This window comes from Gymnoscopelus braueri (assembly GCF_963280865.1).
Source record: "Gymnoscopelus braueri genome assembly, chromosome: 13".
Classification (NCBI taxonomy): domain Eukaryota; kingdom Metazoa; phylum Chordata; class Actinopteri; order Myctophiformes; family Myctophidae; genus Gymnoscopelus; species Gymnoscopelus braueri.
In genome coordinates, this window is record NC_137615.1 from 35,019,562 (window position 1) to 35,046,206 (window position 26,645).

General features: G+C 39.9%; 3 protein-coding genes across 4 annotated transcripts in view; 2 read left to right on the plus strand and 1 right to left on the minus strand.

Annotated features, from left to right (window-relative positions):
- Positions 1-1,177: 1,177 nt before the first annotated feature.
- Positions 1,178-6,193, plus strand: nme4 (NME/NM23 nucleoside diphosphate kinase 4). Its single transcript, XM_080446229.1, has 5 exons — positions 1,178-1,331; positions 3,432-3,562; positions 4,178-4,279; positions 5,203-5,315; positions 5,523-6,193. The coding sequence occupies exons 1-5, from the start codon at positions 1,181-1,183 to the stop codon at positions 5,638-5,640; spliced, it is 615 nt and encodes a 204-aa protein (XP_080302355.1). The 5' UTR covers positions 1,178-1,180; the 3' UTR covers positions 5,641-6,193.
- Positions 6,194-6,204: 11 nt separating this feature from the next.
- On the minus strand, positions 6,205-19,948 carry eps8l1a (EPS8 signaling adaptor L1a). 2 transcript variants are annotated; one of them, XM_080446228.1, is made up of 16 exons: positions 19,833-19,948; positions 18,250-18,370; positions 17,837-17,895; positions 16,284-16,419; positions 15,333-15,421; positions 14,965-15,039; positions 14,694-14,842; positions 14,137-14,263; positions 13,504-13,562; positions 13,067-13,169; positions 12,806-12,946; positions 12,195-12,312; positions 11,429-11,600; positions 11,126-11,258; positions 8,823-8,940; positions 6,205-8,432 (listed from the first exon to the last, which is right to left on the minus strand). In XM_080446228.1, the coding sequence occupies exons 2-15, from the start codon at positions 18,368-18,370 to the stop codon at positions 8,854-8,856; spliced, it is 1,569 nt and encodes a 522-aa protein (XP_080302354.1). In that variant the 5' UTR covers positions 19,833-19,948; the 3' UTR covers positions 6,205-8,432; positions 8,823-8,853. The 2 variants fall into 2 exon arrangements, with proteins under 2 accessions (XP_080302354.1, XP_080302353.1); XM_080446227.1 differs by having other exon boundaries at positions 6,205-8,940.
- Positions 19,949-22,939: 2,991 nt separating this feature from the next.
- Positions 22,940-26,645, plus strand: part of slc6a16a (solute carrier family 6 member 16a) — a 36,541-nt gene continuing 32,835 nt past the window's right edge. Inside the window, exon 1 of the mRNA XM_080448501.1 lies at positions 22,940-23,140. Within this exon, the coding sequence (XP_080304627.1) occupies positions 23,138-23,140 (3 nt within the window). The 5' untranslated portion in view covers positions 22,940-23,137. The remainder of the gene's footprint in view (positions 23,141-26,645) is intronic.

A 26,645-nucleotide genomic window follows, 5' to 3' on the forward strand; every position in this document is an offset into this window, starting at 1 on the left:
GGTACATGACCCACTCCTCTTTGTTGACTGACTATATATTGGAGCTTCCAGAGGGGAGGAAACGTGTCAAGGACAATTGTTATACACTCTGTTTATATGTGCTGTTATTTGCTTTCTTTTTTCCTAAATAGAATTTTCTATAATGCAGTGATTCTCAAACAGGGGTCTGTGAGGGGGTTCCAGGGGTCCCCAACAGAATTGGTTAATATAGCATCAAAATGAGTTTAAACACTGTAACCCTAGATACATCGGCTATTTATGAAACTAGACGATTATCTACAAGGCAAGCTCACAGTTGATGTACAAACTTGTAGATCTGCAAACCCTTGGGGAAAAGAATAATATTTTTTGAAACATTTTTACTACAGAAATCTTGTTTGGGGGTCCCTGGCACAAGATATTTTCAGATGGGGGTTCGCGGCCTAATACAGGTACATTCATTTGGGGGTCCTTGACATGAAAAACTTTTAGAACCACTGCACTGATATAATGCATTTGCATAGGCCTACACCTTGTATTTATGGGCATCTTATGTTCAAGCATTTTCTCACTCCTAAAAAAGATAGATTGTTAAATGCATTTAATTGTTTTTGTTTTTCTTTACCAACCACTTTGGTAGCATGCTCCTCTTATGCAATCAATGCGTCAATAATGACGTTTTGTTGTGTTTGGGGGCCTTGGGCACTATTTGAATTAAGCAACAGAAGGTCAGGTTTGAACATGTGTGCCACATCACCTGATGAGAATTCAGGACAGCATCTGTTTGTGGCTTGATTCAAATTATTTACCAACCAGTATTTTTTTTTATAAATCAATAATTATAAATAAATAAAAAACCAACAAACTAACAGTTTAACCGAAATGAAGTTCACTATAAATTAAAGGGTAATTCTTTTTTCTTTCCATTTTTTTTACTGCTGTCTGCTGAACATTGTGTGATTTTGTGAGGTGATTAGATAAACGTGATCAGGTCGTGGTCTCTGCATTACTGGAGTTAGACTGTCCTTAGACTATCCTCCCTAGTTTGGACTTCACACGAGGGTGGGACCTTTAACTCTATGGGTGGGACTCGTGATTTTTGTTTCACAAAATAGAGCAGCCTGTGAGGAGTTCGAACATCATCTCTCCGACAGACAGACAGTCGGACACATCAGATCAGTGGAACTTAGAGCTAGACATCATGGTGTTCCTGCAGCGGTGTGTCTTTAAGAGCATTTTTCAACACGGTCAGTGTTTTCTAGGAAGTCAAGAAGCCAGAAAGAGTTTAGCGTCCAGGTTTGGTCCTAACCTGTTGGCTGGACACAGATCTGTTGTACACAGGACCAAGTCAAGTAAGTATAGGCAAACCCTCCTTCAATCAATCAATGTAGTTATGCTCTGATCTCTATTTATTTTATTGTGCATTTCTTCTTTCAAAGCTTCGCGCGGTGCTCGACGACCCACCTCAACTAAAGCGTTCTGAAAATCAGTGGTGGGAAAAGTAGACATTGTTTTACTTTAAGTAAAAGTATCAATACTGCAATTCTCTCTGTTACAAGTACAAGTCCGGAATTCAAAATGAACTTGAGTAAAAGTACAAAAGTATTGGCATCAAAATATACTTAAAGTACCACAAGTAAAAGTACTCATTACAAATAATTGTAGTGGAGTAAAAAGTGCAGTCTCTGAGATGTAGTGGAGTAGAAGTAAAAGTAGCCTACTTAAAATTGGAAATACTCCACTAAACTTTGACTAAAGTACAAAGAAAATCTCAAAATTGTACTTAGTACTTGAGTAAATGTACTCAGTTACTCTACACCACTGTTTATTGATAATTGAAACGTGATGGAACAAATTTCCCAACACAGAACGGTAACACACATTTTGACAAGGGACTCTATGTTATATTGTAAAAGGTCACATCTAGGTTAGCGGTTTGTCTGTTGGCTTAAACGTCTTCATGTCTCCTAATTGGTGTTTTCTTTGTGCTATAGGCCTACTATGTATGTAGTGGAGTAAAAGTATTTGCCTCTGAGATGTAGTGGAGTAGAAGTAAAAGCAGGCCTACAGAAAATTGGAAATACTACAGTAAAGGAAAACATACTTGAGTAAATGTACTTAGTTAAGTTTACACCACTGTATACAGCAACATGTAACACAGATAGGCTGCAGATATGCATCATGAAGCTGTAAAAAGTATTTTAGACTTTATGTCCTCTGACAAATCACTTCATAATTGGCCTCCCATGACTGGGAAACACGTTAAGCTTGTGCCTCACCTGTAGGGGGCGCAACATTCACCCCTATAACGTTAGCCTGCCCTACATGTTTACACTTTCCAGTGGTGGAAAAGGTTCTCACATTTTTTACTTGAGTAAAAGTATCAATACTGCTGTGTAGAAATACTCTGTTACAAGTAAAAGTCTGGAATTCAAAATTTACTTGAGTAAAAGTATAAAAGTGTTGGCATCAAAATGTACTTAAAGTACCCAAAGTAAAAGTACTATATGCAGAATGTCCCATTTCAAGTTTTCAAATGTATAAAAATCTTTTGAAAATAGCAGATCTACTACTTTCAAATGGCCGAAATAGTAGTATATAGTGCTGAGTAATAGTTTTGAATGGTTGCTTTACTGCCAGTGCCATACTGTATTATATGTCATTAATTGTGCTCCTATATATATATATATATATATATATATATATATATATATATATATATATATATATATATATATATATATATATATATATATATATATATATATATATATATATATATATATATATATATATATATATATATATATATATATATCCCTATACTGTAGCCTATGTCTGGAGCCGGCTGAGCTATATGGCTAGTTGGCTACTAGGTTGTCAAGCGACCACCTTGTTTTAGTTCATATTTACACTGCAAATTAGGACAGTACGTGTGGTTTCCTCCAAATGTTATAGTAGGTTATCTATCTTATCAACATTGCGCTTTCATTTGTCTGTCGGTTTCCTTTACAAGTAGATCCTTTTCTCCGAACTATGGGATCTAAACAGACTATAGGCCTACACTGTCCTGCAACTTTGCACCCTGTTATTCATAGGGGCAATAAAACTCTGCTTATCAGCACTCAAAGTGGTGGAGCCTGTCTAGAGCCCAGCACATAATAGCCGGGACCTACTATACATGTTTTGTTATTGGCACAAATGATAAATCCTAGCCTACATGCACCAGTCACATGTTAACCTATAATAGTCAGAGTAATAGATCATCTACTCTGTGTGTGTGTGTGTGTGTGTGTGTGTGTGTGTGTGTGTGTGTGTGTGTGTGTGTGTGTGTGTGTGTGTGTGTGTGTGTGTGTGTGTGTGTGTGTGTGTGTGTGTGTGTGTGTGTGTGTGAGAGAGATTTGGTGAGACTCGGGCTTAGTATAGACTAAATGCATGTTGTGTCCCACTAGGTGTTGCTGATGTAAACGAGCGGACTCTAGTTGCAGTGAAGCCTGATGGAGTCCAGCGATGCCTTATTGGACAAATTATTCAACGATTTGAGCAAAGGGGCTTCAAGCTGGTGGGCTTGAAAATGTTGCAGGTAATAAGAGTGTCTGAAAACGCTTTAAAGGGATACTTCACTCTCGGGCCGGGGACACATTTAAAAAAAATATTAAAAATAAATGAAAAAAGTTATGGAAAATTCATGGCCCCCTCACACATTAGTAGGACACTCTAATGCGTGAGGGGGCCATGAATTTTCCATAACTTTTTTCATTTATTTTTAATATTTTTTTTAAATGTGTCCCCGGCCCTAAAGTGAAGTATCCCTTTAAGTCATTTGAAGTTTGGAAAAAAACATGCATGGACTTTTTTTTTATTCCTGCGTTTCTCACAGCGTCTCTGTAGGGTGGAAACCTCATTATGTCCAAAACTGTTACTTTTCAGGATTCAAATTCAAAAATAGCAAAAGTAGAAGATCTACAAGCTCAAAAGAAACAATAACATGACATTTATTTACATTCATATTTGTAATATTTGTATGTTATTTTATCACAAAAATCGTATTTCTTTTTGCCAATTATTTGGGACCCACTTGCAATATCCTTTCGCCCCACCAGTGGGCCCCAGCCTACATGGTTGGGAATCGCTGTTCTAAGCTTTATGTCTATCAGGCAACATCTATTCATGGTCTGAACTAACTCAATGCTTACAGGTTCCTGAGGAGCTTCTCTCTGAGCATTACCGTGAGCTGACAGGGAAGCCCTTCTATCCCATTCTTCTGAAGTACATGACCTCTGGTCCAGTGGTTGTTATGGTGAGGGCTTTTTATGTATTATTTTTTTTGTTCTTGGGGCAGCTTCTACATAACAGCCTACATTGCACATGTATGCAAATCTATCTATCGCTTTAAAGAATGACACTGTTGGAATGAGCAGGCGCTGGTGGATTTATGCATTCATATAGTGGTGTTGTGGTTTGGTCTCCTAGCTCTTGAACTAGAGCTTTACTGATGCCAGAGTACTACTAGACCACTGATTACAAATGTTTTAAGTGGTATTTTGACACAAAGAGCAAAACTTTCTAATAAAATTAGATTTTTATAAAAGTTTCTGTTGGAGAACATTTAACAAGTAAATACACATTATTTTATTTAACCACTTAAGCCCTATTCAAAAATGTTCAAAAATAGCAGATCTGCAAGCTCACAACACTGTGACGACTGTGAGCTTGTAGATCTGCTATTTTAGAAAACCTTTGAATGTTTGCCCAAAAAAGGGATGCTAGGTTGAAACTGGTAAATAATCGAGACAAATCGTCTGCATAATTGCAGATACCGTTGTTGTAAAAAAAAGTCAAATAATGTCAATATATTGACCCAGCCTACACTGTAGATATATCGGTTGAGAACTCTGAGTTCTCTGTCAATATAATATGCAGCGAGGAGTTTATTGCTTCAGTTGTCTACAATGTTCATTAAGAATGATTGCACATCCACAAATATGGTGAAGTTTTCTCATACACACGTAAAAATGTACTCTATGGCTTTGATTAATTTGATGCAAAGCATAATAATTTACTACAACATTACAAAGTGTCACGGTTTAACAAAAGACAGCAGCAACCGCACATTCATGTGCAATTATCCATAATCCATAATGTATCGCGAGCTTTTTGTCATTTTAAATTCTTCAGGCATCAAGGTTTGAAAGGATCTTTCCGTATTTTCTCCCTTCCTAGGTGTGGGAAGGGAACAATGTTGTCCAGACATCTCGTTTAATGGTGGGACCTACTAATCCAGCTGAAGCGCCAGCAGGGACAATCAGAGGCGATTTCAGTGTTCATGTTGGCAGGTAATGTATTCACTGTACTGGGCAGGGCACTCATTTTGATTTCTACATGCAAATAATATAATTTAGTTGTTGTTGAAAAACGATAGACAGACAGACAGATGGACGGACACAATATAAGATTATTATGAGAAAGACAAATTGTAACATGGTGAAAAATACAAGTCTTTATTGTCGTCATTTATGTTTGTGTGCGTTTGCGTCTTTAAGGAATGTGGTCCATGCCAGCGATTCCCTGGAGAGCGCTCAGAGGGAGATCCAGCTGTGGTTTCAAGGAAATGAGCTAGTGACGTGGGACTCCTGCCAAAAGAACAGCATCCAGGTGTGAAGAAGACCACAGGACTGATTGCACTGCTCCTGCTGTTCAAATCTCTCTGTTTTCACTATGTAATTGTACTTGAAACACTGTAGCTCAGTGGTTCTCCAACTTTTGTCATTTCAAGGACCCCCATAACTCTCTCAGGAGTTACAGACCTGTAAGGGTTCATTTGAACTAAATTGACCCTTACAGGTTTGGAACCCCCTCGAGGACTCCTGAGGGTTTGTGGACCCCACTTTGAGAACCACTGCTGCAGCTCACAGTCTTACCAAAGCATTAACCACTTAAATGATACAATCATTGTTATACAGTTTCACACAGTAAAATCCTGAGTGTTCATTTACCGTAACTCTGTGTAAGAAAATGGTAATATAACCAAATGGACCCGTAAGGGTCTGAGTTGCAAAGGGATAAATTAACACTGAGGATATTACTCAGTAAGACAGTATGACATATGACTATGAACTCTTGAGAATGTATGTATTTTGCACTAAGATAATTTTAATGTATGTTAATTGTGATGACTGAAACTTAAAAGTTTACATGTGTTCTAAATGACCTGCTGCCATTTTTCACCTAAATATAATAATTTGTATTTATTTATTAATCATCATACACTCTTAAAAATGGAAAATGTGACAAAGATAAACTTAATGTGAACAATGATATCTGATTAATATATGTGTAAAATATTTGAAAGGGGTTGGAGTGATACGCTTGTGCTTTTTTAATAGATATAATATGTACAGATACTGTATGTAAATAATATGCAGCTGCATTTTTAACTGTGCAATAAAGGCCGTTTTAAAGAGTATTACAGTGCATGATTAAAATGCTGGGAACATCCTATGTAGATGCATTCATCCCAACATTTACAATGTATTAGTCATTCAGAGATATGCCATGACAGTACATGTGTAATGCACAAATATTTAAACAATATATATATGAATGCAAACATACTGATAATTAAAGCCTAGGTTGTAATATTTAACAATACTATCATGCAATTTAGTAATTATTTTGTTTTACCCCATTGATCAATTTGAAAATAATGTTAAAAGGCCCAGCTGTCTGGTGCATAGGGGATACACCTGCACTCAAATAGGTTGATTGAGAATCAACTGATGTCCACACAGCCAGGCTGCTTAAACCAGTGGTTCTCAAACGTTTTAATTTCAAGGACGCCCAGTTTAGTATGACCACGGCCCCCATAACTCATAGTCTACAAATGGGTCCATTTGGTTCCATTTGTATAGGTATTGGAGTTACAGACCTGTCCATTTGGTTCCTATGTAATCATTTAGTCCTGGATCCCCCTAAAGGACCCCTGAGGCTCCCTGGACCCCACTTTGATAACCACTGGCTCAAACCGAGCCACATTGCTTTGTCTCGCTTTCCTGAATTCCTGAATAGCGTGCATGAAGTACATGCACCCTCCTACACCTGCAACTGCAGCTTCAGTGTCTCTTTCTGCACCTCCACTAGTAATCTGACTCCAATGTATAGGTAGGCCTACTGGCACAGTTAAGACATTTATTAATCAGTTTGACCACTGCTTGGCACAACCCCTAATTCATCTCAGTGAAGGATTCATTTGCATGAAAACAGTCAAATGTTCACAGACAGTGGTTGAACATATCAGAGCTGTGTCTCTAATATAAAATGCACTCTCTTATTAACATGGGAGTGGACAAAATAGGCTGGCTTTATGTAAATGTATGTTTATTTAAATTGGAAATCAATTAACAACCCAAAACAAGGACAAATATTGTCCAGAAACCCTCCAATGGTATTGCATTAGCATAAAAACAGGCTGTAGCCGATGGGTATAATGATCTGCTAAATTCACTTAGTAATATGAGTACTGCAGTGTTCACCTTTATAATATAAAGGTTCACAAAATTATATATTTTTTTAACATTAACACTAAATGATGGGCCTCATACAGGATTCCAAAAAATAAAACACAAATAAAGTGAGCAGAGAATATTGTAGCCACCCTGTTACATTCCAATCTCATTTAGCTACCTTTTGAAAGTAGCTGAAGAAATTATAAATGTAGGCCCTAATGAGTTGTAATGGTACTGTAACATCTACAATGACCCAACACATACCAGCAACACATAATGAGCATGTTCACGGACATAGAGGGCTGTCTACGGTAGGCCAAATGGCAAAAATAAATAAATATGCGAATAATCATGATTAAAATAATTAACTGCGATTAGCAGTGAGTTAATCGCCATTAAATTAGTTTACTTTGACAACCTAGTCTCGTGAGCTGTTGCCTCCCACGTGTATGTGTTTGTTTATGGGGATTTTGCACTAGACATGACTATGCACAGTATAATGTAACTAATAATTACATGAATATGTACTGTATATAAACAATTTCTTGATCATGTACTGTTGATGTTTATCAAACCTTGATGGCATTTACCTTGACCTTGCACCTTGTCGTTCTAGATCAAAGTGTCTGCTAATGTAAATAAATCATATAGTAAACACTGATTAGATGTTTTGACTGCATACATTATTGTGCATGATAATCAGATCCTTCTGTCTGTAGTGACCTTTTGTATCTTGGACAGAATTTACCCCTGTGTGATCAATAAATCTAATATAATCTTATCTAATCTAAATGAATTGTCACTGTGCCAGTTCTTTTTGCCACTTTATAAATAACCGCCGTGAGAAGGCTTGAAAGAGTTTTGTAATGTTTGTGTTTCAAAGATGACCTAAGTCTAAAAGAAATGATACTTATCTGAACAACTCACATAACCTCTTCACTGTGAAGGCTATAGGGAAACAAATCATCTTGACTTTAGTCACAATAGAACAAAGGATCACACATCCTCAGTTTTAAAACAAGCAGAAAAACATTTTCTATGAAAAGTATTGCAAGATGTGCATAACTTTAAGCAAAGTGTGCATGCTATCGTCAGAGAATCCGCAGCATTTCAACAGTATACCGGCATGCGTGATAAAGACATTGAAACCCCTAGATCGTGATAATTATGTAAATACTAATGTCTGTAGGGTCACAACGTTGTCAGCAATAACTACAACTGTGTCGTTTGTTCTCTGGTGCCACATTTGAACTGGTGGGTCTGGGGGCCAGTGATATTGTTGGTGTCACAGCATTCCACCTGGTGGGACGGTGATATTGATGATGTGATGACACTCACAGCATGGTGGCTGGGTGATATTGTTGGTGTGTCACAGCGTTCCACCCTGTGACTTCTCATCCACCTTCAGTTTTTGCTTCTCCATCACCGCTTCCAGTTCTGTGGCTTTGTGCACATCCTGAAAAAGACAAGGAGAGGATAATTGAGCTGAACGTGATCCACATGGTTGGATTTACCATAATTCACAATCATGGTACAGTGAATTTCTTACTTAATACTCAAGTGCATTAAGTAAGAGCACTGTGGTCATGAATATGGTCAATGCCATAGGTCAATGCCCCCCCCCCTCTCCCCCCATTTTTGAGCGGTGTAGCCGCTCCTATAAGTGGGTTTGGGACCCATCCGTGGCGAAAGTTTTTCTTTCCGTCGCGAAAATGTGTCTTTCGCTGTACTGTGATTGGCTGATTGGCTGTGACGTACTGTGATTGGTTAGCGAGATGCATGATGAAATTAATAACTCATAAATAGCACCACTCACTTAAAAAAAAAAAGTGCATAGTCCTATTTATAGGTTATTAGTTTCATCATGTGTCTCGCTAGCCAATCACAGTGCTGAATAGAGTCAGCCAATAGAGTCAGCCAATCACAGTACAGCTAGGGGTGTACTAATGCTAGGGGTGTACTAATTATGAGCCAATCACAGTACAGCGAAGGGTGTACTAATGAGGTGTCCCAACCCCACTTATAGGGGCGGCTACACCGCCCAATAATTTCTGGGCGGTGTAGCCGATGACCACACCGCCCACTTCACACTGGGTGTGATTTTTTTTAAAGTGAGATTCCATCACTGTGATGACCACTGTTGTTTTTGATCACCGAGTGGTGCAAATATACAAGTGTCATAGCAAAGGGTCTGAATACTTATCTTTGCAGGACGTGCTGTGATTGGCTAGCGAGACACATGATGACATTAACTTAAAGGTTTAATGACATTCACTTTTACACCACATTCAAAGTCTTTGTCCTGGTCCTTCAAAAGTGTACAAAAAGTTTTAAGTGAAAATTCCATTCCAGTGATCAATGGCAGGTGTTTTTCTCTCACATTTCTAAAGCCTTTTCAACTGCAATGAAAAAAGAAATCTTTGCCTGCGGGTGTCGCTGGTGAGGGATTTTGCCTGTCAATCATCGCCTCTGCTCCGCCCCCCCCAAAGGAAAGGATAGGGGAGGGGAGGGGCGAGGAGGAGAGTGGGCGGGATTATTCGACAGTGACCTCACTGTCGAAGGGCCAAGCTCAGATTACTTTTCAGCCTAATTATTCAGAAAACCCCAGACCACAGAAAATCCACTGAATGTTTTAAGTTCAGGTTTTTTGGGTGTAATTGAGGTCATAAAACCCCAAATAAAACATTGAAAATAAAAAAAGTGAAAATGAATGTCATGATACCTTTAAAACTTCGCTCATAAATAGCACCGCTCACTTCACACTGGGTGTGATTTTTCATTTCTGTCACTGCCAACCCCCACTGTTAACCTTGGAAGGGTGTAGAAGACAATCACATGCCTCCTCTGATTCACATGGAGTAGCCAGACACTACTTTTCACCTGACAGTGAAGAGTTTCACCAAGAGAAAGTAACGCATAGGCATAGAGGTTCACACTGCCACCCCCAGATCCCCTCACCTCTGAACAGCCCCCCCCCCCCCCCCCCCCCCCGCCACCAACCAGCAAGGGTCACAAATGCAGTGACAAGGACATGGTCCTTCACTGGCTTCCCACCTGTTGAACTAGGGTCGCAGTGGTGGTGGCATTTTCGAGTGACATTTTCACCCTCAAATTGATATGTATTTGGCCACGGACCTCCATCTGAAAAGATTTTGTGCCTAGGACCCCATGAGAGAAGTTTTGTCAAGAGTTTTCAAAATGTTTTAAAATAGCAGATCCACAAGCCCACAACGCGTCACAATGCGACCTGATAAAAGCTTGTAGATTGGCTATTTTCAAATAGCCGAAATATTAAATATTGCTGGGGACCCCTGGGGGTCCCCAGACCTCACTTTAAAAAACAATGCTTTACACCACCCAGGCACACACAATTTCCAGTTCACGCTGATTTGTAGTAATATCCTGTGCCCTTCATTGCAAACCAAATCCAACATAAAGCTAAATAATGATGACCTTACATTGCACTGCAGTTTACAAACACACCCCAAGTACAATATGTACTGTATGTCTCACAGAGCAAGACTATATTGAGAACATCAGCTTCTGCCTGCGTGATTGGAACCACCGACCCATTGCATTTTATCTGCACCATAGAATGATATCAGGGTAATTATGCCATAAATTATGCCATTAATCATTACCTCAAGTAGGGCCTTCTGTACCATGATCTGACTGTAGACTCTGGCACCCTCTTCTGGTGAGACTGTGCGGAGCTCCTCTTTATTCAGAGAGAAAAGCTGTGCAGCGCTTAAAATACCAAGAGCCTGAATTGTCCTAACAGAGGGGACAAGGAGAAAAATGACATGCTCAGGATGAATCGATTATTGGCAAAGAGATTTAGTGTGGACAAGAAAAGAAAACAGTCCAAATACAGTTGCAACCCAGGTCCGTTTCACTAAGACTAAAGGGTTGAAGTGTTTATAAGTAAACAGCAGTAAACTCACTCCTGACTGAAGCCTTTGCCACTGAGCCAGGCAGCCACCTCGGCGGGGGGGGAGTGGTAGTCCAGCGGGGCAGACGTGTCAGATGTACGCGGTATGACCAGAGGACGGATTGAGCCTGACTTCCCGTTGGCCAGCCGGTGTTGAAGCTCGTCATTCACATCATTCATGAGGACTGTGCACAAAAGGAAACGCGGTATCAGTAGGCAGCCATTTAGAACAGTGGTTCTCAACCTTTTCAGGCCGCGACCCCCCAAAATAATCATGTGAACTGGCGCCCCCCGCCCCCACCCTATAGCACCTGGAATTGTAGGAGTTGAGGCATCACATTTTGTTTGACTCAGTTCCACAGATAAATATTGTGAAACTAGCTGATCGGCTATTTAAAAAGATGTTGACTCTTTCTTATGTTATTTGACAATTTGGCCAATGTTTGACCAGTTCTTATAGTATAGTTTGCTGATTACTTTTAACACAGCATTGGTCTTTTTTCTTTTTCTTCTTTTTTTTAGGTATCAAAAGGCCTTCTCCTTAAATTGTCACTTCACTATCATCTGGGGACCCCCCCAAATAATGTGGGGACTCCCCTGAGGGTCCCTATTTAAAATGAACACTGAGGTGTAGATTGGGGTCCCAGAGATTAAGAAAAACTATGAAATCGGGGTCTGTGGCCTAAATGCATATCAAACTGGGGGTCCATCAAATGAAAAAGGTTGAGGAACCACTGCAGTATTATGTATGTTAGACGTCCAGTAAAAGGGTTTATTACCTCGATCTCCTTCTCCCTGCAGTGTTGGAGGGTGTGCTGTAGAAGGACTGGTGTCATTTGGGCTTGCCGGCGCAAATGAGAAATACATACTGGATGGAGGAGGTGAAAGGGGCACCTTCTGTAGGGGAAAGACAGGAAACAGACCATATTTTAGAATGTCTGTTTAATGTCAAAAACCAGTGGTGGAAAAGGTACTCACATTTAAACCTAAGTAAAAGTATCAATACTGCAATGTAGAAGTACTCTGTTACAAGTAATAGTCCAGAATTCAAAATTGACTTAAGTCTGTCCCATTTCCCAACTTTCCCAAGTTTTCAAATGCATAAAAATCTTTTGAAAATAGTAGATCTACAAGCTCACAATGTGTCGCATTGTGAGCTTGTAGATCGTCCGGAATGTATATAGGGGGGGTATATAAGTAGATAATGTATGTTTTGTAATGACAATAAAGTTTTGGTTAAATTAACACAGGATGTTACTGTGTGCGTGTGTGTGTGTGTGTGTGTGTGTGTGTGTGTGTGTGTGTGTGTGTGTGTGTGTGTGTGTGTGTGTGTGTGTGTGTGTGTGTGTGTGCGCGTGCGTGCGTGCGTGCGTGTGTGTGTGGGCATTACTTTGGACTCTCTGCGCACCACCGGGCTGTGTCTTTCATCATTATTGAGAGCAGACAAAGGTTCCAGGATATTATGGGGAACAAAGCCTATCTGGTCAAAACGATTTCGACATTTCCACCAGCGCTTTGATGACTCAACTACCTGTAAAAAAAGAATAAAGAGGAAAAATGTTTTATTTAACTTTATGTTTTGTTAAAGTTTACTATATCAACAAAAAATATATATATTATTAATAACTTATGCTATGAGTGAGATTTATACCTCCAGGGTTTCTCCTTGCAGCACTGAAAGTTCACTGCTGTTCCTGGCCACAAAGTCATAACTGCAACAGTAGTGTCTCTCGCCCTCTGGTGGTAGACCATTGCTATGGTAAACCAAAGATGAATGATGTAATTCAAACAGTTTCATTAACCATCATACCACAGTGTCACATGACAAGATCTACAGATCTGTTATTTGAAAAGATTGCAGATACATTCTTGACAATTTGTTGAAATTGGTTGAGCTACAAACCCTTAAAATAGGGGGGAGGAACATAGGCCAAAAGATTTACAAGCTCACGAAATGGGCTTGTAGATCTCTCTAACTCAGGTCCAGTTTACTAAAGTTTAGAGGGTTTAAGTGGTTAAAAAATCCAACTCTCCTGTTATTTCTGACACTTATGTTTCACTCTGTCACTCAATCTGTCTCTGACTTACAATTCTTCAGTTGGCTGCACCATGGAGACAGGCCTCATTGTAGCGTGTCGAGCTTTTTCCTGCAGATGAAGTCACACAGCTGGATTAGCCAACATACTGAATGTGGTGGAAGAAGTATTCATGCCTTTTACTTAAGTAAAACTAAATTAGTAATATTTCAGCGTAGAAATACTCTGTTACAAGTAAAATTCCTGCATAAAATGTAAGTAAAAGTATCGTACAAAAGTATTATCATCAAAATATACTTATTATATTATTGGATTAGATATTGATGCATTAATGTGTTCATAGTTTAATGTTGAACTTTCAGCTGGTAAAGGTGTAGCATTTATTAGTTGGCTATATTTTGTTTAATAATCTGAAAGCTGTCAGATAAATAGTAGTAGTGAAGTAAAAAGTACTTTATTTACGTCTGAAATATAGTAGAAGTAAAAAGTAGCAAAGTAAAAATGGAAATACTCAAGTAAAGTACAAGTACTTAATTACGCAAGTTGAGTAAAGGTTCTTAGTTTCTTTCCATCACTGTATATTGACCTACAGTACACATCAGAATGAGATATCCGTACATGATTATTATGTGTAATCTTTCTTGTCAGATAGTTGTTGGGCATGTTTTGTGTACAGTACTATTACCTCTCTGCTTCCATCAATGACATCCTGTTGGTGCTGTGACTCAATGGGGTCTGAGCTGGAGGCCTGTGGCTGCCACCCATCCAGGAACACAGGTGTGTATGGAGGAACAGACACACTGAGCTGGGAGCTGGCAAACGGAGCAGAAGTGATGCATTGAGAAATCACCAACCTTTACCCTCCACTCAAATGATACTCTCAGGTAGGGCTGGGCAATTAACCAGAGATATATCGAAACCAATATTTAGAACCAACAACCGGCTTATAACCCAATAATCAAGAAGCACGGTTTTTCTTATACAGTATATCAACGCAAAAATAACCAATCCTATCTTGTAGATAGATCTTGTAGATGTGCTAACCCTTACAATAAAAATAAATGAAAATCGTTGCATTAATCATAATCGAGGCAAACGTTTGAAAGTTTGCCATACGACCTTATAGCTTAATTAAAGTTAGATGTTTTACACACACGCACGCACGCACGCACAGACACACAGACACACAGACACACACAGACACACACAGACACACACACACAGACACACACACATACACACCAATGTAAAGTCCAGTTGGGCCCTAGGGACGTCCAGAGTTCCTTTTCTTCTTCGGTCAAATGCTCCTGAAGCAGCGACACGGCACCCTGGGTCAGAGCCGGGCTAACCACTGTTGCCCCCAACTCTGGTCCACCTGTCGTTTTCACCAACTGTGAATGGGATGGTAGAGCTTTATTTATACTTTGTCGTATGACAGCGTCTGTCGTACAGGGAGACAGAGGGGGACACGGACGAGCAGACTACTAGACAAAAGGAAATCATTGAGACTCACCAGTCCGAGAGGGACAAAGACATGATGCAGCAACTCTGGTGAGTTAGGCTCTGAAATGGAAGACTTGAGACGGTCCTGAAAAAAAAAACAAGAAATGAAACGAAACGAAACGAAATGAAACGAAACTAAATGAAACGAAACTAAACTAAAAGACAATCCACAAAACATTATTTTATTTCATGAATGTTTTCATCCCAATTTACTTGAAAGACACAAAGAATTAGCATTTCCTGTACAGCTGCCTTCATAAAATAAAATAAAAAGAAAGTGAGGAGAAAACCTGGCAAGCTAAGTTGTATGTCCTGTATTTGATTGACAGTAGGAGAAAAATAAATCTCATCTCTGAGGAGTGACTCATCTCTACTCACCAGAAGGCTGAGGGAGTATTTCATTTTCTGAAAGATGTCCACAAATTCCTCCTGCGATGGAGGGCTTGCCTTCAGCATCAACAAATCATCTGCATAAAAGGAAAGATGAACCACTATTGTTATAATCAATGCAACTTTGATTTTGATGATTTAAAATAATGCAATGCAAGTGAGCCGAATTAAGTAGTTGTCTTGAAAATTCCCAAAATCCCTCTCTCTCTCACACACACACACACACACACACACACACACACACACACACACACACACACACACACACACACACACACACACACACACACACACACACACACACACACACACACACACACACACACACACACACACACACACACACACACACACACACACACACACACACGCGCGCGCGCGCACACACACACACACACACACACACACACGCGCACACACACAAACCAACCAACCAGGCCATCTCAAATATGTTATGTCGAGGGCCCCCAAATACGGTAGAGATATATAATGCCATATAAAACAACATTAGAATAGTCCTTACAGTAAATATGGAAGATATGTATATAGAGTAAAATTACAGTGAAACTCCTCAAGCACCTGTTCCTTCCTTCCTTATAAGGCTACTGTCCTCTTGAAAGATACTAGTCCCACCAACAGGGTGGCATAGGAAGACATAGTTGATCCTATATTACAGTACATGTATTTCGCAATGCTGAGAATTTGTTTTTGGTTTCTTGAGGGTGACTAGATTGATGTCTTGCCAAGAAATTGACCCTGTACAAGAACAGAACCACAGAAACACCTGTCACACCTGTAAACCTATGCGAGGGTAATCAGCAGGCAGCAGAGCCTAATGGCTCATTTATCCTTGGTTGCACCCTGTGTCACATTTTTTGGCACATGGCACCGGCACGCAATTAAACATAAATTACCCTGAAAGACATTAGTGACACTTACCATCCTGGCTCTGTTTTTTCTTGCTTTTTCTGCTTCTCTTCTTGTTCCTCTGGTTGAGGACACCCTGAGCTTCGGCTGTTTGTTGCAGGCGGCCCATGAATCTCTCCATGTCGTCAAAACAGTGATTCAGGAGTTCCTAGAGTAGGATTTACAAATTATACTGTAGGTTGTGCTGTTCACTGATACTTTCATCACAAACTAGAAAAAGTGCTCCTCGGAGCCAGGTCAGGTAGGTTATTGTGGGCCAGCAATGTTCGGAATTCACCAATCAGGATGGAATATGAAAAATAGGACGGATCCGTCTTGATCACTTGACTATTAGAAATAATGTGTACCGATTTGTGTGATGTTTGGACAAAATTTGTAGGAGTAATATAAAGAAAAACAATTTTGCAAAACATTTCCTCCTGGTGGCGCTATAATAGGGCAATGTTAAAAGGGTGGCGCACTACGTTGTTCCTCAACGTAGTCCGAATGTGCGTGCCAAGTTTCACCGCAATCGGACACTGCGTTCATGATTTGCGGCATTTTGTTCAAAACGGGCCACTCCTGCAAACTTTAGCTGTCAATCTTAGCCAATCAGGATGGAATATGAAAAACAGATCCATCTTGATCACATGACTATAGAGATCACGTGTACCGATTTGCGTGAAATTTGGATAAAATCTGAAGGAGTAATATTTTAAAAAACGGTTTTACATAAGTCAGCCTCCTGGTGGCGCTTTAAATGGTAGATGTGAAAAATGCAGGGAGAACTTTTTTCTTGGCCTCTAGGGATTATTGCAATATACGTATATACGTACAAATGTACAAAAATAGATGCACAGTGATAGCACAGGTTATAGACTACTTTGCACAGATATGAAAAACAGTTATGCCTTGAGATTTTGACTTTCTGTTTGTTATGCACAAAAGGCTTGTGAGGTGTTAGGGGGTTAAGACACGTACACTGGGTGAGCTGAGGGTCAAACGGTGACCTTTCTATTCCCAGACGGCCTCTCTACCCACTCAGCTATGGCCATCCCCAAACACTGCACAATAAAATCATCAGTGTAATTGATCAATTTGAAACTCTTAAGAGTTCATTTGGTGATGTTACGTGTTTAAACCTATCTTTTTAAACATATTTCAGCAGGGCGATTAGTTTATTATGGGGATTGGGGATACACAGTATAATTCTGCATCAAGCATGTAAAACTATTGGCTATACACATTAAGACTCTGGCACCCATGCATTCTCATTTTTTCAGTGCATTTTCTGTATTTAGTGCATGGAATAACTCGATTCGGAAAAGAGGTCCTAGTTATCACAGCTCCTCTTTAAAATCCTAGTGTTCTTTTAATTATAAAATGGACCTGTCTAGTCTACCCTTTTAGAGTAATATTAATACTGAAGATGTTGCTGTATACATCTGCTGCTGAGATCAAGCATATAGCACAAGTTAATACATTTGGACTTGGAAATGTTTTTAAGATTGTAGGATTGGCTTTGTGAGGCCATGCGTGCGCACATACACATACATGCAGCGCACCAGTGTCATAAAAATACATACCACCTCTCTTTCTGCGTTCAATGTGGATGTGTGTTTCAGCTTGCCACTGTCGCCATTCACTGAAAGGTAGAAAAGAATAAAAGAAAAGAATATTCAATTGAAACAATTTACATAATTAACATCATTCATTGCATCAACTACTCTTTTCAGTCCAAGTTCTCACACACACACACACACACACACACACACACACACACACACACACACACACACACACACACACACACACACACACACACACACACACACACACACACACACACACACACACACACACACACACACACGCGCGCGCGCGCGCGCGTGAACATACCTTTTCTTAAGCTTGAATAGACAGGCACGGTCCCAGTAGGAAGCGCCTCACTACACACACACACACACACACACACACACACACACACGCGTGAACATACCTTTTCTTAAGCTTGAATAGACAGGCACGGTCCCAGTAGGAAGCGCCTCACCAGGATTACCTATCATGACCCGGACACCTGAAGGCTTCCTGGCAACCAGTGGAGGAGGGCTTGCAGACATCTATTGTGTGTGTGTGTGTGTGTGTGTGTGTGTGTGTGTGTGTGTGTGTGTGTGTGTGTGTGTGTGTGTGTGTGTGTGTGTGTGTGTGTGTGTGTGTGTGTGTGTGTGTGTGTGTGTGTGTGTGTGTGTGTGTGTGTGTGTGTGTGTGGGGGGGGGGGGGGGGGTGGACAGATGAAAATAAAAATAGAGAAAGCATGTACGTCTTTGCACAATCAGAGGAACGTGAGGGAAAACATGTGTAAATGTCACAATACTTCATGTCATAATGACTCAGTTGACTTTAAGGTCTGTAGACATCTTTTTGGGGACATGTGATCAAAAATGTTATTCTAAATTAAACCATACATTGACGATGAACCAACCCCAGAACGTTGCTGTTCTCATGTACAGCCAATTCAAACTTATTTGGTAACCTAATATGTGTAGTGATCTGTATGCACTGGATGCAATGGTACATACTGCTACACAGGAACAGAACATTTCCTACAATATTTAGTATTTAGATATGTATCCATGCAATATGAAGATATGTCTGGTAAAACCTGCTCTGCAGACAAAACAAAACCTTTTTTAAACCTTAGCAGTATTATATATCAACTTAATTGTCTTTAAAGGACCAGAACATCGACAAATCACAGGCCGATACTGCCATATTCCCCCAGTGGGTGGTAAGAATGTGGCTTGACATCCTATGCGTGTGTGTGTGCGTGTGACATATATACAGTACAGTACAGGAAAAACCACTGTCACAGAGATGCTTGGTATGCAGGTCCCCAGCAAGTACAATAAATGTAATTAATTGCATAATTCCACAGCACCACTGTATGTACTGTAGCTAGGTTCAGATTTTTGAGGGCCTCCAACAAAGTTTTTCTATCCATGTATGGTATGCTCTTCTTTCCCTCTTAAACCCTATATATTTCATTGACCGGCGTCCCCTACGGCTCTATACTTGTGCTCCTCCTTTTTAACCTCTACACCTAATCTGTTTTCTGAAAGTAGCCAATCTATGAGCCGAGAGCTTGTAGATCGGCAGTTTTTCGCCAAATATTCACCTACTATGCCAAAAATAGAGACGATAAGGTTCTAGTGGTAAATGACATATTGACCCAAATGTACCTGGTCCATTTGGGTCATCTTGACACTTTCAGAGTAAAATGAACACTGAGGATTTTACTAACTTCACAAACGTAATCCTTCACTAACTACAAAATGTAAATTACACAGGGTGAGGTTAAAAAAAACCTTCAGACAATCTTATTGTTAAGGCAGCAAAACAAGAGAGGTGTAACACTAGATGACTAGAAGAAGCGTTAACAACAATGTGGTTTGTCCTCACTCAGCAATATCTGACAGGAAACACGTCTGGCACACATACAACAGGTGTATCATTCTCCCTCTCTCTTTCTTTCTGTCTAGTTAAGCAATAAACAATGTTAAAGCATGCACTGCATCACTGTACCTTTCAGCGTTGTTGGAGCGTTTGAGTCCACAGCACAAACAGAAGGCGCCAATCCGCTCATTGACTTGTATGTGCATTGAGCTTAGCTGTTTACCCCACTACGTCCCACCTTCTTGAGATATGCAGGGAGGAACGAGAAAAACGAGTCTCACTCTCCCTCTCTGACACAATCTCACCCTCCCTCCCTCTCCATCAATAAAGAGCCTTTCCTTCTCTTGTGACACAGCAGCGGTGTAAAGTAACTAAAGTGCATGTACTCAAGTACAATTTTGAGGTATTTTTTACTTTCTTCAGTATTTACAATTGTCAATACTTTTACTTCTACCCCACTACATCTCAGAGGAAAATATTGTACTTTTACTCCACTACAATTGTATGAAAACTTTAGTTACTAGTTACTTTGTCGATTTTGATTATTATTACAAAACACACTAACCACTTCAGCCGTACATATATTTTTGCCCTTTGAAAATAGCAGATCTACAAGCTCACAATGAGTACTTTTACTTTTGGTACTTTAAGTATATTTTGATGCCGATACTTTTGTACTTTTACTCAAGTACATTTTGAATACTACATTGCAGTATTGATACTTTTACTTAAGTAAACTTAACATGTGAGTACTTCTTCCATCACTGTGACACAGACATTTTCTCTGCCAAGGGGATGATGTGATTGGTATCAGATGCCATTCCAGAAATGCAAGGCAGTCTCCCTCTAACACCTTCCACCTTCATAGGTTCTGGATAAGCAAGCTTCCTATGACAGGCTATGAATAAGTGTTTGAGATAGGGTGTTGCTCTATACATTACAAAAGATTGAAAAATGTGGATGGAGATATTATGATCATGGATCTCTACCCTACAGAAACCCACATATTCAGGGTTAAAGGAAAAAAAAAAATCAAATAATAATAATTGTGCACCATGTAATTTATATGAGTGCAGATACGCACACTGAAATATTGATAATTAATAGTGACACTGACACACTAAAGACCTGACATACAATGCAGAGACAGGGACACATTGCTAGTATGTATAGCCTACTGTAGGCTTCAGTTCATCACTCTCCACACTTTCATTTCATTCCACAATGACACATGAGATTTCCATTTGAAAATTACAACTCAAATTCTGACAAAAAGAAAGAAAAAAGATTGGTGGCAGCTGGCTATGCAATATAATCTACTGTAAGTGTAAGTGTGTATTCAAGGTGGATGGTCAACACTGTATCTCTGATAAAAGTGAGTCAACACAATGCAAAATGTGCATTAGGCAACACCTTTCGGAACACAGATCAAATGAAAAGTTTTGGTTTGTCTTGGGTTTGTATGTAATAGCCAGTGGTGGAAAGTAACTAAGTAAATTTACTCAAGTACTGTACTTAAGTAAAATGTTCAGGTATTTTTTACCTGAACATATTTTTACACTTTCAGTTTTATACAGTTGAAAACTTGTGAAATATGGGATATTCTGCATAATGAGAACTTTCTACTTTTGGTACTGTAAGTACACTTCAATACCCATACTGTAATACAGAGTATTTCTACATTGCAGTATTGATACTTTTACAAAATGTGAGTAGCCTACTTTTTCCACCACTGATGGTAGCACAGCTGCGCCCTCAGTTGGACTTGCTATGAACTGTTGAGATGAATGCTGGCAAAGTTTGGACTATAGAATAGCATGATTTCCAATTTTCCCTCATCTAAATATAGCCTAAATATTATATGTGTGCTTGCTTCTGTCACCCGCTTTGATTCTTCCACACTGTTTGAACTCTCACGGGCTTTTTCTGTTTCTGATAGATTAGGCTACATTTGATGCACAAGCAGTAGGCTAAGAGAATACGTGTAGCCTACCTTAAGAGTAAGACACTATTAATAATACTTCATAGTCGGTGTCGCTTGCCAAAAAGAACAGCTAGAGCTAAGAACGCGTCGCATCCGTGTTGTCTGATCTGTTCTTTTTGGCAAGCGACAGGCTCTCTCACAGCACTCCAGGCGGTACACGCCGTCCTGACTGTCCTCGTGGGAAGTATAAACACAAGGCGTGCACGTAGGTGGGGTTACAGTACGTGGGCTGGGCGGGGTGGAGACTGGAGAGCCAGAGGACTGAGAGGAGGGAGCCAACATCATCTCTGCATGGAAGTACGTCTAAATAACAACAGAAAGCAAAGAGTGTGTTGTGACTAATATCGATGTCCCCTAAAGCACAAACAAACACAAAACACAATAGTCCTCGCTCTATCCTTGGATCAAGACTATCATAGATGTATTTTTATCGAGTCTGACTTTTACTTTCGTAGTTTCGATAGTCTTGGCCTGCACCCCCCAGTGCGTCCTGCACTTTCACCAGTAAAGCCCGTACTTCTCAGAACATGTACAAATGCAAAATATAAGGTGCTTACCCAGTTGCCCCAAATGTTAAGTCACCCGTCGGAGTATTTGTGCAATGTATTAGTCCATATTCAATAGATAAGTGTTTTAATCCCCTCGAACGCCATTTTTACCCCCTCGTTTACTTTTTTGTTTACATTGAGTGTAATTCCGGCTTTCGCCGGATGCGACCCGTCACTACTACAACAAGGAATACAGGGAATTTCCGACAGAATCCGACCCAGACGGGATTAAAACACTTTTTATTGAAAAATACAGCCTAATACAGTGCACAAAGACTCCGAAAGTTTGGGGCAACCGGATATAAAGCACCTTATATATTTTCTTTGCACATGTACGTAAAAGTCAGACTCGATAAAAATACATTTATGATAGTATTCATCCAAGGCTAATAGTCCTCCTAAAATCCACAATGTGGCGTGTAGGAACGCATGAATACAAATAGATATTCTAGACTAGTTCACAAGAATTGTGTCAAACTGGCTCTTGGTTTCTCTTGGTGAAGAGTTTTTGTTTTCTAGTAGTGTGTCTGTGTGTCACATTGTGTCCACTCTGAGTGCGTGGGGGTCGTGGTGGGGCAGGGGGGCGTAAAAAAAAATTAAGACGCAACACCCCCGCGTCTCCATTGGCCCTGATAATCTCATATCGGTTTACACACAGCGTGATTGACGACAGCAGTTTGGTTTGGTGTGGTGGTCCTGCAGAGCTCAACAACGTGGCGTTAAGTTAGTTAGAGGTCCACTACTAGACTTCTGTTTACTGCCATAGAAGACTTATAGTATAGGCCTATACACAAAATAAAGTCAAAGAGAAAAACGTCTCTGCTAAATCGGTGCGTGTAACGGGAAGGAGAGGGACTGGGATCCAGACCACTGGAAACTGTATCCCCTCTAGACGACTCAACATGGTACGTTATAATGTATCCTAACTTTGACATGATGGCACATATGCATGTTAGATTTAATTCTAAACAGTGTGTCCATCGTGCAGGAGTATACGTTCTAATTCCGTTGCTTTATTGATCATGGAAACGTGATGGATTTTCCCAACACAACACACATTTTGACAAGGGACTCTATGTTATATTGTAAAAGGTCACATCTAGGTTAGCGGTTTGTCTGTTGGCTTAAATGTCTTCATGTCTCCTATATGTTATTTTGGTGTTGTTTTCTTTGTGTTACTATAGCCTAGAATAACCCACGTCTTCTTTGAGTAATGTCACAAAGTAATTCGCTAATTCGGCTATATGCATAAAAACTCAGCTGCCGTGTGAGGTTTTCAGTAGTTTATTTTAATTTTTTTCAAAAGTATATAGATTTTTTTTAAATGCAACTGTTTGAAAATGGACACACACACCAGACATCAATCACACCAGGGGCTCTCACACACAGCCAACATTCTGTCATCGCTGAGGTTATTATTATGCAATACTCTATAGACAAGTTGTGTGTGTGTATGTGTGTGGGGGGGGGGCGACAGGGGGCACTGCTAGTGAAAGTGAATGTTACTGTACCTCATCAAGTCATATTTTGAAGGTTTTCAGGAAAGAAGAAATAAAAAATGGACTTTGCCAAATTAGGCAAAACAAATAAAACGTTTTGACTTATTCAAAACGTGCCTAAGTCAACACACTCATTTTGATTGATTGAATATTTTGTTAGACAGAAAAGCATGAGTACAGTCAAACACTTTGTCTAAAAGAATAACACCAAAAAAGTCCTTGCGGTCTTGTTTCAATTCATCAACATATAAAAAATAGCACCAAACATTCAATATCATCAGAAATATAAAACACTATGTACAGAGTAGAAAAAAAGAGGGGAGGGGGGGGCATTGGGGGTAAAGAAAGGGGGGGGGGGTTGCCTGTCTAAAGGAGAAGTGATAACTACCTCCCCCTTTGGCCTCCTGAAAGGTGAATTTTCAGGGCTGTTTTATAGGAAGCCAGTTTACATGCCTTTGTTTATATCTGCCTAACTCTACTCTCCTAACACTGCTGATTCATCCTGCCTTATTGAATATGTTCTCAGCCTATCAGAATGCTTGTTACATTCAAAATCATCAAGTCAAAAAGTTAGTCTCATAGAAAATTTATGTTTATGTTGCATTCAATGCATTGTTTTGTTTTGTTTTAACCTGTTGGTTGACTGGTCATGTTAAACGTGCTCTATAAATACAATTTGAGTTGAGTTGAGTTCAGTGATAGCCCACCCTTTTACCAATTATCTTGTTTTCTTGATTGTATTGGAGTTTATGGAAGGATTTATATGGGAGTGTATGGAATGATTCATATTTTGTAGAGTGTGGGAGTCAAAATACTGTTTGCTGAAATAAAAAAATAGAGGCAACAATATTTATTACCAATATTATTACTTTCATTTGCTGTGAAGTTTAAATATTGCAATTTTTGGCATGCTTTATAGGCTATCAATAGGATTCAAAACTGGATTCTGCTTCAGAATAGTTTTCTATCTTTTTCCCCTACTTACATTCCATATATTTTTATTCATTTCCTCTGGTTTAAATAACCAAACCCTCCCTTGACTATTGTTGAGTTTTTCTGTTCAGTAAGTACACATTTTACATGTTTGGTTTAAATAACATGCAATAGGCTCTGTGCATAGCATAGAGTTATAATATATCTAGAGGGCAGACTGCCCCGCCCCCAGCTATTCATTTCAAAGAAAGTTGCTCACCAGCGTTTGAAGCACCCGGAAGAACGCTCTACTTTCGCATTTTTCTTGATTTGAGCACCACATTTTGGTGCCCAAACGCAGAAGTCCAAACATGTATGGAGTATTCTATAGATGGTCAGGCATAAATCTGGGCCGTTCATTGTGCTGCTAAACATTTACACATTATTTATTGCCCTCTCTACCTCCAACCATTACATTACAGTCATTTAGCAGACGCTTTTATCCAAAGCGACTTACAATAAGTGTATTCAACATAGGTAGGGAACGAAAACTACTAATCACCAGAAGTCTTTAGTGCATTTTCTGCAAAAACAAGCAACCAAGAGTATACCTAGCGCTAAGGTAAAAGTGCAATATATCAGCTACCTATTTCCTTAAACAGATGAGACAAAAGGGGGCTAAATCAAATGAGCATGAGCTAAAACAAATAAGTGTATCGACTAAACAAGATCCAATAAACAATCCAATAATCCAATAAACAATACAGCAATAGAAAACAAGCGTTCGTACAACTAGTTAACAACAAGTAGGTCAGGCAGAGAGGAAGGGTAGTGTTTCCTGAAGAGGTGAGTTTTCAGCCTGCGGCGAAATATGGGCAGTGACTCTGCTGTCCTAACATCAGTGGGAAGTTCATTCCACCACTGTGGGGCCAGAACAGAAAAGAGTTGTGACCGTGTGGATCGGCGAGAAGGACCCTTGAGTGACGAGGCAATCAGTCGCCCCGAGGTGGCAGACCGAAGTGGTCGGGCAGGGGTGTAGGCATCGACCATAGCCCGGAGGTAGGAAGGAGCTGTTCCTTTCACTGCCCTATAGGCTAGCACCAGGGTTTTGAACTGGATGCGAGCCGCTACGGGGAGCCAGTGTAGAGAGCGGAGAAGGATGGTTGTGTGGGAGAACTTGGGGCGGTTGTACCATGTAACAGATGTTTGGTGATAGAGGGACCCGATAGAGAGACAGGAAAGAGCTTTGGTTGTCCACAGCCATATTTTCACTACAGTGGCAGTATATTACAGGCAAGAAAATTAGCATGGAATGGCAATGGGAGAGACCGTTTGGCGTTTTCCCATGCCCTCCTTGACAGTAAAAAATGCTGGTAAGATGATGCAGGCCTTGAATTGAAGCACTAAGCCTTGATGTGAAACACAGTGATGTGCTATTGATAATAGAGGATTATTACATTGTGTTCCGTTTCAGTTAATTCACTATCATGAGACACAGGCCTGGACACATCTCCTGAAAAGTTAGAAGTTTATACCACCGGGGTGCGGCTAGCAGTGTTGACAACTCTCATGAGAGTAATAAGCCAACCCACCTCCAAAAACAAGCCAAAAACTTGCGAAAGAAATAAGGCAATTATCACCTCGAAAATCAAGCCAAAACAAGCCCACTAATATGGCCTTTATTTATGCATATATCATTGTAATGACCATGTAGGTCTATAATAATGTATGTTTTGGTTATTTATTATAACAGTTCACACATACTTGAGCCAGGGCTTAATAAGTAGAGACACCAGACCGATTCTGTCACTCCATGTGATTCACACTCCTCCCCAAACCTATGGGGAATTATAGTTGCCTATATACGTCAGAGAAATGTTGGCTTGTTAGATTTGCCAAAGAAGCCACCGCATTTTTAAAATGAGCCCAAAAAAACGCAACCCACGACTCGTCATTCTTTCCCGCAACAAAAAAACAAGCAAAAGTCGCGCTAAATAAG